The sequence below is a fragment of the Macaca thibetana genome, chromosome 16 (assembly GCF_024542745.1).
Source record: "Macaca thibetana thibetana isolate TM-01 chromosome 16, ASM2454274v1, whole genome shotgun sequence".
In the NCBI taxonomy this organism is placed as follows: Eukaryota; Metazoa; Chordata; class Mammalia; order Primates; family Cercopithecidae; genus Macaca; species Macaca thibetana.
In genome coordinates, this window is record NC_065593.1 from 4058423 (window position 1) to 4073695 (window position 15273).

General features: G+C 49.8%; 1 protein-coding gene across 6 annotated transcripts in view; it reads right to left on the reverse strand.

Annotated features, from left to right (window-relative positions):
• Nucleotides 1-12398, reverse strand: part of NT5M (5',3'-nucleotidase, mitochondrial) — a 38572-nt gene extending 26174 nt beyond the window's left edge. For 5 of the 6 annotated variants that reach the window (XM_050763464.1, XM_050763465.1, XM_050763463.1 and 2 more), the window contains exons 1-2: nt 11918-12350; nt 9087-9187 (exon numbers count right to left, since the gene is read on the reverse strand). In XM_050763464.1, the coding sequence (XP_050619421.1) occupies nt 9087-9187; nt 11918-12184 (368 nt within the window). In that variant the 5' untranslated portion in view covers nt 12185-12350. Of the gene's footprint in view, nt 1-9086; nt 9188-11917 lie in introns of all 6 variants that reach the window. The other variant, XM_050763467.1, reaches the window with a different exon arrangement.
• Between the last annotated feature and the right edge of the window lie 2875 nt (nt 12399-15273).

Sequence of the window (15273 nt, forward strand, 5' to 3'; positions counted from 1 at the left end):
TGCCCAGCTAATTTTTGTATTTTTAGTAGAGATGGGGTTTCACCATGTTGCCCAGGCTGGTCTCGAACTCCTGACCTCAGGTGATCCACCTGCCTCGGCCTCCCAAGGCGCTGGAATTACAAGTGTGAGCCACCGCGCCCACCCCAGAATATTTCATATAAATAGAATCCTACAATATGTGGCCTTCTGTGTCTGGCTTCTTTCACTCAGTATCATGTTTTCAAGGTTCATTTATGTTGCCACATGAATGGGTAGGTAGGTCACTCCTTTTTTTTTTTTTTTTTTTTTTTTGAGACAGAGGTCTGCTCTTGTTGCCCAGGCTAGGGTGCAATGGTGTGATCTCGGCTCACTGCAACCTCCTCCTCCCAGGTTCAAGGGATTCTCCTGCCTCAGCCTCCCAAGTAGCTGGGATTCAGGCATGTGCCACCACGTCTTGCTAATTTTGTATTTTTAGTAGAGACAGAGTTTCTCCATGTTGGTCAGGCCGGTCTCAAACTCCAGACTTCAGGTGATCCACCCGCCTCGGCCTCCCAAAGTTCTCGGATTACATGCTTCAGCCACCGCGCCCAGACTTTTTTTTTTTTTTTTTTTTGAGACAGAGTCTCACTTTGTTGCCCAGGCTGGAGTGCAATGGCACAATCTAGACTCACTGCAACCTCTCGTTTCCCTGGTTCAAGTGATTCTCCTGCCTTAGCCTCCCAAGTAGCTGGGATTACAGGTGCCTGCCGCCAAGCCTGGCTAATTCTTTTTGTATTTTTAGTAGAGACGGAATTTCGCCACATTGCCCTGGCTGGTTTCGAACTCCTGAGTTCAGGCAATCTGCCCGCCTCAGCCTCCCAAAGTGCAGGCATTACAGGCGTGAGCCACCATGCCTGGCAGTCATTCCTTTTTATAGCTGAAACATATTCCATTGTGTGGCTACCTCATATTTTAAATATCCATCCATCACTGAGTGGATTCTCGGGTTGTTTCTACTTTTCAGTTGCTGTGAACAGTGCTGCTGGAACATTCGGGTACTAGTATTGGTTTGAATACCTGTTTTCAATTCCTTTGGGTATATACTTATGAGTTGAACATACAGTAAGTAAGGCTCATACAGTAAGTCTATGTCTTTCTTTTTTTTTTTTTTTTTTGAGATGGAGTCTCAGTCTGTCACCCAGGCTGGAGTGCAGCAGCATGATCTCAGCTCACTGCAGCATCCACCTCCCAGGTTCAAGCGATTCTCCTGCCTCAGCCTCCCGAGAGCTGGGATTACAGGTGCCCACCACCCATGCCCAGCTAATTTTTGTATTTTTAGTAGAGACAGGGTTTCACCATGTTCGCCAGGCTGGTCTCAAATTCCTGACCTCAGGTGTTCCGCCCTCCTTGGCCTCCCAAAGTGCTGGGATTACAGGCCTGAGCCGCCGTGCCCGGACTAACATTCCGAGGAAATGTTTTTCAAGGTGTTTTTCCATACTGGCTGCACTGTTTTATATTCACACCCACAATGTGAATTGTGGTCTTTTTAGAGACAGTCTCACTATGTTGCCTAGGCTGGCCTTCCGGCCTTCTGTTGCCCTCCTCAGCCTTCTGAGTAGCTGGGAGCACAGGTGAGCACCACTCACTCGGCTCCCTCCTTGTGGTTTTGACTTGCATTTCCCTAATGACTGACGATGTTTTCATGTACTTACTGGCCATCTATATATCTTCACTGGAAAAATGTCTATCCAAATTCATTGCCCCAAATCCACATTTTAAAAACCTAAGTTATGGCCGGGCACGGTGGCTCACACTTGTAATCCCAGCACTTTGGGAGGCCGAGGTGGGCGGATCACGAGACGAGATCAGGAGATCGAGACCATCCTGGCTAACACGGTGAAATGTCGTCTCTACTAAAAATACAAAAAATTAGCCAGGCGTGGTGGCACATGCCTGTAGTCCCAGCTACTTGGGAGGCTGAGGCAGGAGAATTGCTTGAACCCGGAAGGTGAGGTTGCAGTGAGCTGAGATGGCTCCACTGCATTCCAGCCTGGGTGACAGAGCGAGACTCCGTCTCAAAAAAGAAAAAAAAAAAAAAACAAAAACCTAAGTTATGGCCGGGCACGGTGGTTCACACCTGTAATCCCAGCACTTTGGAAGGCCAAGGAGGGCGGATCACCCGAGGTTAGGAATTCAAGACCAGTCTGGCCAACATGGTGAAACCCCATCTCTAATAAAAATACAAAAATTAGCCAGGCGTGGTGGTGGCTGCCTGTAATCCCAGCTACTCGGGAGGCTGAGGCAGGAGAATCGCTTGAACCCGGGAGGCGGAGGTTGCAGTGAGTCAAGATCACACCATTGCACTCCAGCCTGGGTGACAAGAGTGAAACTCTGTCCCAAATAAATAAATAAATAAAAACCTAAGTTACAGTTGGGCATGGTGGCTCATGCATGTAATCCCAGCACTTTGGCAGGCCAAGGTGTCAGGAAGTCAAGAGGTTAAGAGGTCAAGACCAGCCTGGCCAACATGGTGAAAACCCATCTCCACTAAAAATACAGAAATTAGCCAGGCATGGTGGCGCACACCTGTAGTTCCAGCTACTCCGGAGGCTGAAACAGGAGAATTGCTTTTACCCGGGAGATAGAGGCTGCAGTAGTGGGTTGAGATGGCACCACTACACTCCAGCCTGGGCAACAGAGTGAGACTCTGTCTCTTTTTTTAAAAAAAAAAAAAACAAAAAAAAAACCCAAGTTAGATCACATCAATCTCTCTTCAACCTCACCCTCTGCCCCACCCCCTACCACTCCCGACATGCCCGACATGCTTCCTAAGTTCCAGTTCCAGCTGTCCAGTTCCTTTATGTTACTCAGACAAACAAAGGCCTGGCCTGGCTCAGGCATTGGCGCCTGCTCCTCTCCTGGCCTGCAAGGCCTGTCCTGACTCCTCACTGGCCTGTTCATTCTTCCTCTTCAGGTCTGAGGTCAATTCTCAGCTCCCTAGAGCCAGTTTCCCACCCCACCCAAAGCAGCCTCTTCCCTGTTTCCTCTGTAGCACAGCCCCCTGTTTAGTTCCTTCACTAAGCTTATCGCAATTGGAAATTATTTTAGTTTATATGTTGTCATCTTCCCTGCTGTGATATAAATTCCCTGAAGCCTGAGACCTTAGGTGTCTTATTTACAAATATATCTCCAGTACTAGCATAGTACTGGGTGCATGTTAAGTCGTAAAATATATCTATTTAATCAACCCATGAATAAACTGCCTCTTACTCTAGGCTCCACAGCAGTGAGCACCATGTTAAAATCAGGTTTAAGTTCTTTTTTTTTTTTTGAGACGGAGTCTCGCTCTGTCGCCCAGGCTGGAGTGCAGTGGCGCGATCTCGGCTCACTGCAAGCTCCGCCTCCCGGGTTCATGCCATTCTCCTGCCTCAGCCTCCCGAGTAGCTGGGACTACAGGCGCCCCACAACCGCGCCCGGCTAATTTTTTTGTATTTTTAGTAGAGACAGGGTTTCACCGTGGTCTCGATCTCCTGACCTTGTGATCCGCCCGCCTCGGCCTCCCAAAGTGCTGGGATTACAGGCGTGAGCCACCGCGCCCGGCGGTTTAAGTTCTTATCCTTCTAAATGAGTGGTTTCCTCCAAAATTGTTTTAAAAAAATGTTTTTAAAAAATCAAAAATTACTATGGGATTATGCACATAAAGCTATTCATTTGGCAAATACTTTTGAGTGTGTGATGTGCCAGGCATCATTCTAGGAACTGAGTGAGAAGAGTCAGAACCAAGACAATCCCTGACCTCAGGGAGATGACATTGGAAAGAGGAAGGGACAGACACAGACGTGCAATTTCAGCTTAGAGGACACACTCAGGGTCATGGGACAGAACGACCAGGAGGGGAGGGCAGAGATCTCAGCTGCAGTGGTCAGGGAAGGCCTCTGTGAGGAGGCAACATGCAAGGTTCTCAGTTTGAAAGAGAAAAACAATCTGGCTGTGTAAAGAACTAGGGCAGAAACATTCTGGGAAGATGTAACAAGAACAAAGGTCCTAAGACCAGAAACACACGTGGCACATCTAAGGGGCAGGAAAGAAGCCAGTGTGACAGGAGCAGAGGAAGACAGAGGTTGGAAGGGAAGGCAGGGCCAAATGGCAGACAGCCTTCCCAGCCTGGCCGAGGGAGAGCAGGATTTTAGCACAGTATGAAGCCAGCAGAGGGCTTTAAGCAGTGGGGCTAACATCATCTGAATTTGGTTTAAAAAAATATCACTCTGACTGCTGGGTGGAACATATAGATTTGTAAAACTATATCTAAATATGTAGGGGGGTGCACTTCAAAAGGTTTGGAAGCATACACACCAAATTCTTAACTAGAGCAGAAAGAGTGGGCCAAGGCGGGTGTATGCACGGAGATAGGGCAACTGACAACTTTCACACATGCTCACACTATTTGAGTCTTTTATAAGAATATATTCGGCCGGGTGCGGTGGCTCATGCCTGTAAGCCCAGCACTTTGGGAGGCCAAGGCGGGTGGATCACCTGAGGTCAGGAGTTCGAGACCAGCCTGGCCAATGTGGTTAAATCCCGTCTCTAATAAAAATGCAAAAATTAGCCGGGTACAGTGGCAGGTGTGTGTAATTTCAGCTACTTGGGAGGCTGAGGTAGGAGAATTGCTTGAACCCAGGAGATGGAGGTTGCAGTGAGCCAAAATTGTGCCACTGCACTTCAGCCTAGGTGACAAGAGTGAGACTCCATGCCAAAAAAAAAAAAAAGAAAGATAAAGAATATATTCATGGCCGGGCACAGTGGCTCACGCCTGTAATCCCAGCACTTTGGGGGGCCGAGGTGAGCAGATCACTTGAGGTCAGGAGTTTGAAACCAGCCTGGACAACATGGTGAAACCCCGTCTCCACTAAAAATACAAAAAAATTAGCCAGGCATGGTGGTGGGCACCTGTAATCCCAGCTACTCCAGAGGTTGAGGCAGGAGAATCGCTTGAACCTGGGAGGCGGAGGTGGAGGTTGTAGTGAGCCAAGATCGCGCCACTACACTCCAGCCTGGGCGACAGAGCAAGACTCCATCTCAAAAAAAAAAAAAAAGAGAATATATTCATGTATTCCTGAACAATAAAAAGAATGGTCACCCTGAAGATATTCCAAACCAAGCTCCTCAGAACCTGAGGCTCTGCCCAGGGAAACCCTATCTCACACACAGAGCTGCCAGAACAGGGCAGGACGTGCGACAGACGCCGTCTCAGGAGAGTCCCCTGGGTGTCTGCTCAACTGTTCCCCTCCTACCTGGAGTCCCCTTGCCCTTCACTACCTGGCAGGTTCCTTTTCATTCCTCAAGATGGCAGCACAATGGTGCAGCCTCCCAGGGAGAAGCAGCTCCTGCCTGCCTGCCTGCACCCCAACGCCACGATTACTTTGAGAGCTATGTTCCAATGCCTGTTTACCAGGGAACTCTTTGAAGGTAAGAACTCTCTTATTTGCGTGTCTGCAGTCCCTGGGATGAGGCCGAGCATGCAGCAGGTGCTGGATAAACAGTCATGAGGGTGACTGATCAGCCTTGGTCTCTACTGCTGGGCCCACATCTCTTGTACTCAGAGTGCCCACTTCAGCACCAGATACACAGTTATCCACTCAGTTACTGACGAGTCCCTTCGCTTTGTCTCGATACTGGGCACAAACTGACCATAGGAATCTTCTAGCAAGTTAAGAGCCAAATGGAGATGAAGGACCACTGGGTATGGTCTAGATTTGCCTTCCCAAACTGGAATTTCTGCAAAGGTGTTAATCGAGAAGCTATGAAAAAATGATCCAGGCTAGAATACCTTTTTTTTTTTTTTTTGAGACAGGGTTTTGCTCTTGTTGCCCAGGCTGGAGTGCAATGGCGCAATCTCGGCTCACTGCAACCTCCGCCTCCAGGGGTTCAAGTGATTCTCCTGCCTCAGCCTCCCAAGCAGCTGGGATTACAAGCATGCGCCACCACGCCCGGCTAATTTGTTTGTATTTTTAGTAGAGACAGCGTTTCTCCATGTTAGTCAGGCTGGCCTCGAACTCCTGACCTCAGGTGATCTGCCCACCTTGGCCTCCCAAAGTGCTGCGATTACAGGTGTGAGCCATGGTGCCTAGTCGTTAGAATACTTTTGAAGAAAGCTGCATCCCTTACTACCCCAATGGAGTGTAACAAAGCACACAAGCAGTTAAAAGCTCTGAAAAGTTCTATGGTGAAGAAGCCAATCCATTGTTTCCCATACTGTGGTGAATTAAGGATGCATTTCTTGTGATATGCCTATTAAATGTAACAGAACAGCAATAGCAGCAGCTAGCATTTGCTGAGCACCTGCTATGTGCCAGGCACTATACTGAGGACTTTCTCATTATCTCCATTTTACTGAAACCCAGAAAGTTTAATAACTTGCCTGACATCTGGGAATGAGATTCTGGGGAAGTGAGGATGTGAGCCTGGGCAGCCAATGTCCAGAACCCCACTCCAAACCACCGTGCCCTGCAGCTCCCCAGGATACAGCCATGTGGCTGCAGGTCAGCACGTGCTGATCCAGGCCGTAAGCAGGGTTTTGAAAGCTTACGTGTAAATGCTGTACACATATTCTTTGCCTCTCAGACTCTTGCTACAGGAACACTACACATCAAGTTCATACCATAAGCCAGAACAAAATTCACTACTCTGCAGGACTTGGACTCACATCCAAAGATAAATTACTACCAAATAAGGTCTACGATTCAACTCAAACTCTGTATTTTATGTTTCTCTGACACCTACTTATCATATTAGAACTTTGAAAGTTGACAATTTTTTGAGGCATTTATATGACATAATGAAGGCCAAACCATACCTTACGTTTGATTTGTCATTCAGGTTGCTAAATTCAAGCAAAAATGTGGCCGATAAAAGTTATCCAAGTCTAGAAATAAATCCTTGTATTGATGGTCAATTAATTCTCAGCAAGAGTGTTAATACAATACAGTGGGAAAAAAATGGTCTTTTTAATAGATGGAACTGGGACAACAGGATATCTATATGCAAAAGAATGAAGTTTGATCCCCTACCTCATACCATATACAAAAATTAACTCAAAATGGATCATAGGCTTAAATGGAAGAGCTAAAACTAAAACTCTTAAAGAAAACACAGGGGCAAATCTTTGTGACCTTGGGTCAGCAACGGCTTCTTCATATGACACAAAAATACAAGTGACAAAAGAAAAATACAGATAAATTGGACTACGCCAAAAGTAAAAACTTCTGTGTGTGTGTGTGTTTTTTTTTTTTCTTTTGAGACGGAGTCTTACTCTGTTGCCCAGGCTGGAGTGCAATGGTGCAATCTCGGCTCACTGCAACCTCCGCCTCCCAGGTTCAAGAGATTCTCCTGCCTCAGCCTCCCGAGTAGCACGGATTACAGGCGCCTGCCCCCACGCCCAGCTAATTTTTGTATTTTTAGTAGAGATGGGGTTTCACCATGTTGGCCAGGCTGGTCTCAAACTCCTGACCTCATGATCCGCCTGCCTCGGCCTCCCAAAGTGCTGGAATTATAGGCGTGAGCCACTGCACCTGGCCTGTATGTCATTATTATATGTCTATAAGGCTGTTTTAAAAAAGCTCTCAGGGAAGCACATCCTCTGTAATTGTCAACAGGTCACTGAGTGGGGGCTTCAGTCCATAGAACTACTCATTTCACCAGAACAAAACAGATATCTCAAGCAATACCACTTCTCTTTCCTTAAACGCTTTTTCTAAATGAGGTTTCCCACTGAACCTCTTTTCCTTCAGCTCTTTGGACAATCTGAGATTGTCTTCATTTTGTGATTCTTTTTTTGAGATGGAGTTTCACTCGTTGCCCAGGCTAGAGTGCAATGGCACGATCTCGGCTCATCGCAACCTCCACCTCCTGGGTTCAAGCGATTCTCCTGCTTCAGCCTCCTAAATAGCTGGGATTACAGGCGCCCGCCACCACACCCAGCTAATTGTTTGTATTTTTAGTAGAGACAGGGTTTCTTTTTTTTTTTTTTTTTTTAGAGATGGAATCTCGCTATGTTGCCCCGGCTGGAGGGTAGTGGTGCGATCTTGGCTCACTGTGCAACCTCTTCCTCCCTGGTTCAAACAATTATCCTGCCAGGTAGCTGGGACTACAGGTGCATGCTGCCACGCCTGGCTAAGTTTTTGTATTTTAGTAGAGATGGGGTTTCACCTTGTTGCCCAGACTGGTCTTGAACTCCTGAGCTCAGGCAATCCACCCACCTCAGCCTCCCAAAGTGCTAGGATTACAGGCGTGAGCCACCGCGCCTGACTGAGACAGGGTTTCATCATGTTGGCCAGGCTGGTCTTGAACTCCTGACCTTAGGTGACCCACCCACCTTGGCCTCCCAAAGTGCTGGGATTACAGGCGTGAGCCACCAAGCCCAGCCACTTTGTAATTCTTTTTTTTTTTTTTTTTTTTTGAGACGGAGTCTCGCTCTGTCGCCCAGGCTGGAGTGCAGTGGCCGGATCTCCGCTCACTGCAAGCTCCGCCTCCCAGGTCTACGCCATTCTCCTGCTTCAGCCTCCCCAGTAGCTGGGACTACAGGCGCCCGCCACCTCGCCCGGCTAGTTTTTTGTATTTTTTTAGTAGAGACGGGGTTTCACCGTGTTAGCCAGGCTAGTCTTGATCTCCTGACCTCGTGATCCGCCCGTCTTGGCCTCCCAAAGTGCTGGGATTACAGGCTTTAGCCACCGCGCCCGGCCGCCACTTTGTAATTCTTTAATGTCTGCTCTGTCTGAACTGGAAGCTCCATGAGGGCAAGGACTATACTTTGCTCGTTGCTGAATCACTGGGGCCTGCACTATCTAGCAGAGTCAGTACTGAGATATTTGCTGAATAAATGAGCTTTGAACACCCAGGGAACCAGATCAAATTAAACTGGGTATTTCCTCAAGTTCCTGGATCAAAACATCACAGCCCACAAACCGAGATCATTGTATTCAGTGGTTTTCCCCAGGCTCAGCAATGATGAGGCAAGTGCAACCTTGTGCAGGGCCAAGGGGAGAGAAAGGAGAAGGCAGAGAAGGGAAGAAGCAGGAAGGAGGTACAGGGCTCAGTGGCCCGGCTGGGCAGGGCTGGGAGGACAAACTTACTTTTGTAGGTTGGCCATCTCCTTCACAGCTTCCACAGCCCCTGGCAGGGGCTCAAGTTCAAAAAAGAAATTCTTTGACTCCCAAATGCTGATGGCCTTCTCCTGAGAAGTTGAGAAAAGCAAGTTACTTCTAGGGTCCTCAGCACCTTACTGCCCTCATCTTAGGGAGTATATCCAGGCTACAGGGGAAGTGGTTCTGCATTCCTCACTCCCCCAAACACACACCCAAGGACGTATTTCCTGGGGGAAGTGCAGAGAGTATGTGGGCTTCGAACACCTTTCCAGAAAGGACCTGACTTCGTCGGGATCCAGCAGAGACTAGCTAAGGTGTCAGGCCCATGGACTCCTACACCTGCCGGAGCTCTCTGGGACCTGAGGCCAATCGTCAGGAACTGCGTGCTTGCTAGGCTGGATTCGAGTGGCCAAAAGAACTGTGGAAACTGAGGCTGGACCAGCTCTTACCATGGCAGTAGAGTCCTTAAACTTGAGAACTGGAGGGACTCAGAGATCTTTAAGGGCACTGCTGTGTCATGAGGGATAAGTGGGAGGGGAAGACAGGGTAAAAGGACAATTCAGGGAGCTCTAGGATCCTCCCCACATTAACCAGAAGAGCTCTGCTTTTATCTGTTTTACATGTTGAGGTGCCAGTAAGTACATTAAAAAAAAAAAAAAAAAAAAGGATTTCGCTGCTTTTAGAGTTGCAAAGCAAAAATGCAGATCCTCATTTTACATGTGAGAAAACTGAGGCTCAGAATGGGGAAGAGATCCACCTGATGTCACATAGCAAAACAGCAACTGAGCCGGGAGGAGAACCCCCAACACCAACCCTCTCCTCCCCACTCCCCAACCCCCGCTGCCTTTCTCCTTCCCCTGTTCTGCTGCAGGGCCAGAATGCAGCACCTTTTCTAGGGTCAGGCAAGGGGAAAGTGACAACCAGAGGGGAGACACATTTCTGCCTAGGAGAAGTAGAAACCTAAAGCCCATAAGTGCAGTGCAGGCAGTGGCGCTGCCAGCCGTTCGGCATGCTATAGAAACAGTCACCCTGTCACATGGATGGACGGAGGACGCTCTGACAGCACACCAGCAACTCTCAGGAACCACAGGGACTAGGCAAATGCGTGCTTATTACTGAAACACATTTAATCCTCACATCCCACATGGGGTACTGTGAAGATCAAAGGGAATACAGATAGAGCAGAATTTTGAAAAGTAGAAATGCCTACATACACATAAGGAGCCACGTGTGGGGGAGGTTTGTTTTAACCACTTGGTTAAACAAGTGGTTTAACCAAGGGACCAGCTTGGCCAAGGGATGTCCGCAGCAGCAAGCCGTGCCTGGGGAAGGGAAGTAGGGGAAGCCAGCAGATCACTCCCAGGGCACCCTCCTTATTTTGCCTTGTGCTTGGAAACCAGTAACCCTGCACATACAGAGCCTACATATTTGCACAAAGAACTGGAAAAGCTGCTGCACTTTTCAGAATTGGGGGTGGGCTTGGTTTCCACGTTAATAACACTCCTGGGCAGATATATGGTGTCCAGACTCCCGATGCCGAGCGCTGTCTATAAATGAACACTCGCGGCACACTGGAGCCTATTCCTGAGGCTGCAGAAAGTACTAGGGCATTTTCTCCGGTTTAAAGTTTATCATTAGGCATTGGCCCTGGAAGAGCTCAGCACACTGGGCTCTGTGAAAGTCACCTTCTGAAGTGCCTGGTGTTGATGGAGACAAATGGTACTTGGTTTCCTTTTGTTATTAACACGTGTCCCTCAACAAACCACATTACTGATGAAGTATCTTTCCGAAGTCAGAAGAAATGTCACTTGTTAGAGACAGCAGGTGAGAAAACAGGACTTTGGAGTGGGGAGCACTAACTGTGCTTGGGAGGCAGACAGACTTGGGTTTGAGTCCTGACTGAACCCCTGAGCAGCATGTGACTTGGGGCAAGTTTCCTCATCTGGAAAACAGAGATAATAATATCTACCTAACAAAAAAGAGGATGCAGTGAACTTGTGGCTAAAAAACGGGCTCTTGTAACTTCCTTCTCCTCTTTATCAAACCCTCCGGCAGCAACCCTAGGTGACCAATCAAGGGATGCCAGAAAACAGCCTCTTTAATTTTGTGCATACCAAAATCCCCTGTTCCTTTTGCAAAATACTTCAAATTTACCAACCAAGATCTGTGTGTAAACGTCCCTCCTTGGATCTTTCCCCTCTATCCATCCTGGACAGAACACCTCGGGAGTCGGATGGTAGGGGTTGAGCTCAGGTGTTCAGGAAGGCCAGCTCTGCAAGGGGATAAGACATGAGGTGGATCCCACCTCACCTGGACCAGACTCACTGTGTGACCCCCAGAAAGTCACACAACCTCTCTGGGCCTCAAATACCCCTGGAAGCTATGCTTTGATGGACAACAGCAAAAAAGATGGGTAAAGACACCCATCAAAGCCCTGGGGACAAAGAAGTGGGAATGTGATTGCGGTCGGGGTGAAAGAGGACAACTTATAACGTTTATTTTTCTAAAAATTTAACAAACGACTTGAGGCCAAATATGCCACAAATTTTAAAGTCATCTTTAGATGGAGAGTTAGGTATATTAACACTTTGTACTCTCCCGCATTTTCAGAAGCTCTGGATGGCAGCCAATAGATCTTGAGCGCGGGGCCGCGTCTTCCCGGCTCGCTGTGGCCCCGGTACCCCCGCCCCAGACCCTATTCTACCAGAGGGCCACCCCGAGGCTGGGGCGCTGACCGTCCAAGGTCACCCGCGCAGGGGCGGGGTCTGAGGCTCGGGGAGAGAAGGGGGCCCGGCGCGGGGCGGGGCGGGGACGCTCACGCTCAGCCCTGGCCGCAGGCGGCCGTACTGCTCCGACACCCAGAAGCCGCGCCGGTCCTCCAGCGCGATGAACGGCTGGTCGGGGAAGCGCGCGCGGAACTTCCTGAGGAATCCGCCCTCGAAGTCTGCCAGCACGCCGTCCATGTCCACCAGCACCCGCAGGGCGCGGCCTCCCGCCAGGCCCTGCCCGCCCGCCGCCCCGCGCCGCCCCGCGGGAACCGCCGCGCTGCAGAGCCGCCGCGCACACCAGCCGCCCGGCTGGATCATGGCCCAGCACGCTGGCCCGCAGGGGGCGCGGGGACCTGGGTCGCGCCGTGCTGCCGGGGCCGGCCGGACATGCCAGACGCGGAGAAGACCCCAACGCTGGGCGCGCGCAGGGCGCGGGGCGGGAGGCGCGGGGCGGGGAGCGCGGGGCGCGGGCGCGCAGGTACCAGCCCCAGAGCGAGGCCGCGGCGCGCGCGGTCCTTAAAGGAATACGCGCCGGCGGAGGCGGAGCCCCGGGGCGGGGCTTCGAGGACGGACAGCGGTGGGCGCCGGGCGCCTCTAGAAGGTCCGCGCTCTCGCGCTCTCCATTTGCGTCTTCTCAGTGGACCCTGGGCCCGGGCTGCCTCCTCCCACTGCACAGACTACCGTGGAGGAGCAGTGCAAACCGAGAAGCAGGCCTGTGTCGTTAGACATTTTTGAGCCCTTACTGTGTCGAGTGTGAACCAAATAGACAAAGTTCCTGCCGTCCTGGAACTTAGGTTTTAGAAGGGGAGCCAGACAACAGGATGGAGGAACCAAAACGGTGCACTCTGAAAGCCTCTCTGCTTTATTTACAGCAAGTGTCCGCGGAGAGATTGATAGAACCAATATCGTGCTAACATATACAGCCTTAGTAAAACTGATGATACTCAAGTAAATACATGAATAAATATTATGTACCCCTGTATAGTCTTTTTTTTTTTTTTTTGGAGACAAGGTGTTGCTCTGTTACCCAGGGTGGAGGCAGTGGCGTGATCTTGGTTCACTGCAGCCTTGAGTTTCTGGGCCCAAGGGATGCTCCTGCTTCCGCCTCCTGAGTAGCTGGGACCACAGGGGCCTGCCAGCACACCCTGGTTTTTTTTGTTTGTTTTTGTTTTTGTTTTTTTTTTTGAGACAGAGTCTCGTTCTGTCTCCCAAGCTGGAGTGCAGTGGCACAATCTCGGCTCACTGCAAGCTCCACCTCCCGGGTTCACGCCGTTCTCCTGCCTCAGCCTCCGGAGTAGCTGGGACTACAGGCGCACGCCGCCACGCCCGCCTTTTTTTTTTTTTTTTTTTTTTTTTTTTTGTATTTTTAGTAGAGACAGGGTTTCACCATGTTAGCCAGGATGGTCTCGAACTCCTGACCTCGTGATCCGCCCGCCTCGGCCTCCCAAAGTGCTGGAATTACAGACGTGAGCCACTGCGCCCGGCTTTTTTTTTGTTTTTAGACAGAAGTCTTCCTATGTTGGGTCAAACGATCTTCCCACCTCAGCCTCCCAAAGTGCTGGGAAAACAGAAGTGAGCTACCACGCCCAGCCCACTTTTTTTCTTTCCAAGAAAAAAACAAAACAAAACAAAAACCACATGGCGATGGGATGGTGGAGAGAGGTGGAGGGATTAGCAGGGGTGGGCAAGGAGGGCGTCTCCTAGGAAGTGATGATGGAACAGAGACATGAGGAGGAGAAAGAGCAGACAAGAACCAAAGAGATTGGCCGGGGCGCGGTGGCTCACGCCTGTAATCCCAGCACTTTGGGAGGCCGAGGCGGGCGGATCACAAGGTCAGGAGATCGAGACCATCCTGGCTAACACTGTGAAACCCCCGTCTCTACTAAAAATGCAAAAAATTAGCCGGGCGAGGCGGCGGGCGCCTGTAGTCCCAGCTACTCGGGAGGCTGAGGCAGGAGAATGGCGTGAACCCGGGAGGCGAAGCTTGCAGTGAGCCGAGATCGCGCCACTGCACTCCAGCCTGGGCGACTAAGCGAGACTGTCTCAAAAAAAAAAAAAAAAAAAAAAAGGAACCAAAGAGAGACAAGAGGCCCCATCCACAAGGGCAGCAAACTCAAAGGCCTGAGGGCTCAGGAGGGAGAGAAGGCCAAAAAGAGCATAATTTTCTTTTCAACTTTTATTTTAAGTACAGGATACACGTGCAGATTTGTTATATAGATAAATTGACTGTCTTTGGGGTTTAGTGTACTGATTATTTCATTACCCAGGTAATAAGCATGGTTCCTGGTAGGTAGTTTTTCCATCCTCACCCTCCTCCCACTCTCCATCCTCAAGTAGGTCCCTGTGTCTGTTGTCCCTATCATTACGTCCATGTGTACTCAATGTTTAGTTCTCACTTTTAAGTGAGAACATGAGGTATTTAATTTTCTGTTCCTGTGTTTGCTTAGGATAATCGTCTCCAGCTCCATCCATGTGGTTGCAAAAGACATGATCTTATTCTTTTTTATGACTGTGTAGTAGTCTATGGTGTATATGTACCACATTCTCTTTTTTTTTTTTTTTTTTCTTTCTTGATATGGAGTCTTGCTCTTATTGCCTAGGCTGGAGTGCAGTGGCAGGATCTCGGCTCACTACAAATTCCACCTCCCAGGTTCAAGCGATTCCCCTGCCTCAGGCTCTGAAGTAGCTGGGATTACAGGCGCCCACCACCACACGCAGCTAATTTTTTGCATTTTTAGTAGAGACAGGGTTGCACTATATTGGCCAGGCTGGTCTTGAACTCCTGACCTCATGATCTGCCTGCCTCGGCCGCCCAAAGTGCCGGGGTTACACGTGTGAGCCACTGCACCCGGCCGATTTTGTATTTTTAGTAGAGACAGTTTTACCATGTTGGCCAGGCTGGCCTCGAACTCCTGACCTCAGGTATTCCGCCCCCCTCGGCCTCCCAAAGAGCTGGGATTAAAGGCGTGAGCCACTGCACCCAGCCTGTGTTACAACTGTTTTAGCCCCACCATTTGGCAGGTACCGAATTCTTGTCCTGCATCCAGGAAGAATAAGGTAGGCAGACAAGTGGAGATTGAGCAAGAGGAAGAGGAGCTTTATTAAGCAACAGAATTGTTCAGAAGAGACCCGCAGTGGGCAGCTCCTCTCCATAGCCAGGGTTTCCCCACAAGTGTTCAGCTTTCTGCAGAGAGGATAGCTCCTCTCTGGCAGGCAGGTCATCCCAACAAATGTCCAGCTCTCAGCAGAAGGGGTACTTCCTCTCTGCAGTTGGTTTTCTCCCCATCTCCCCTCCTCTCTTTAAGTCTGGCTGAGTCCAGTGTTTTTTATGGACCTCAGAGGGGAAGAAGTAAGTGCTGATTGGTTCATGGGCGGCCATTGGTGGCCATAAGCAGGCCTGGGGAAAA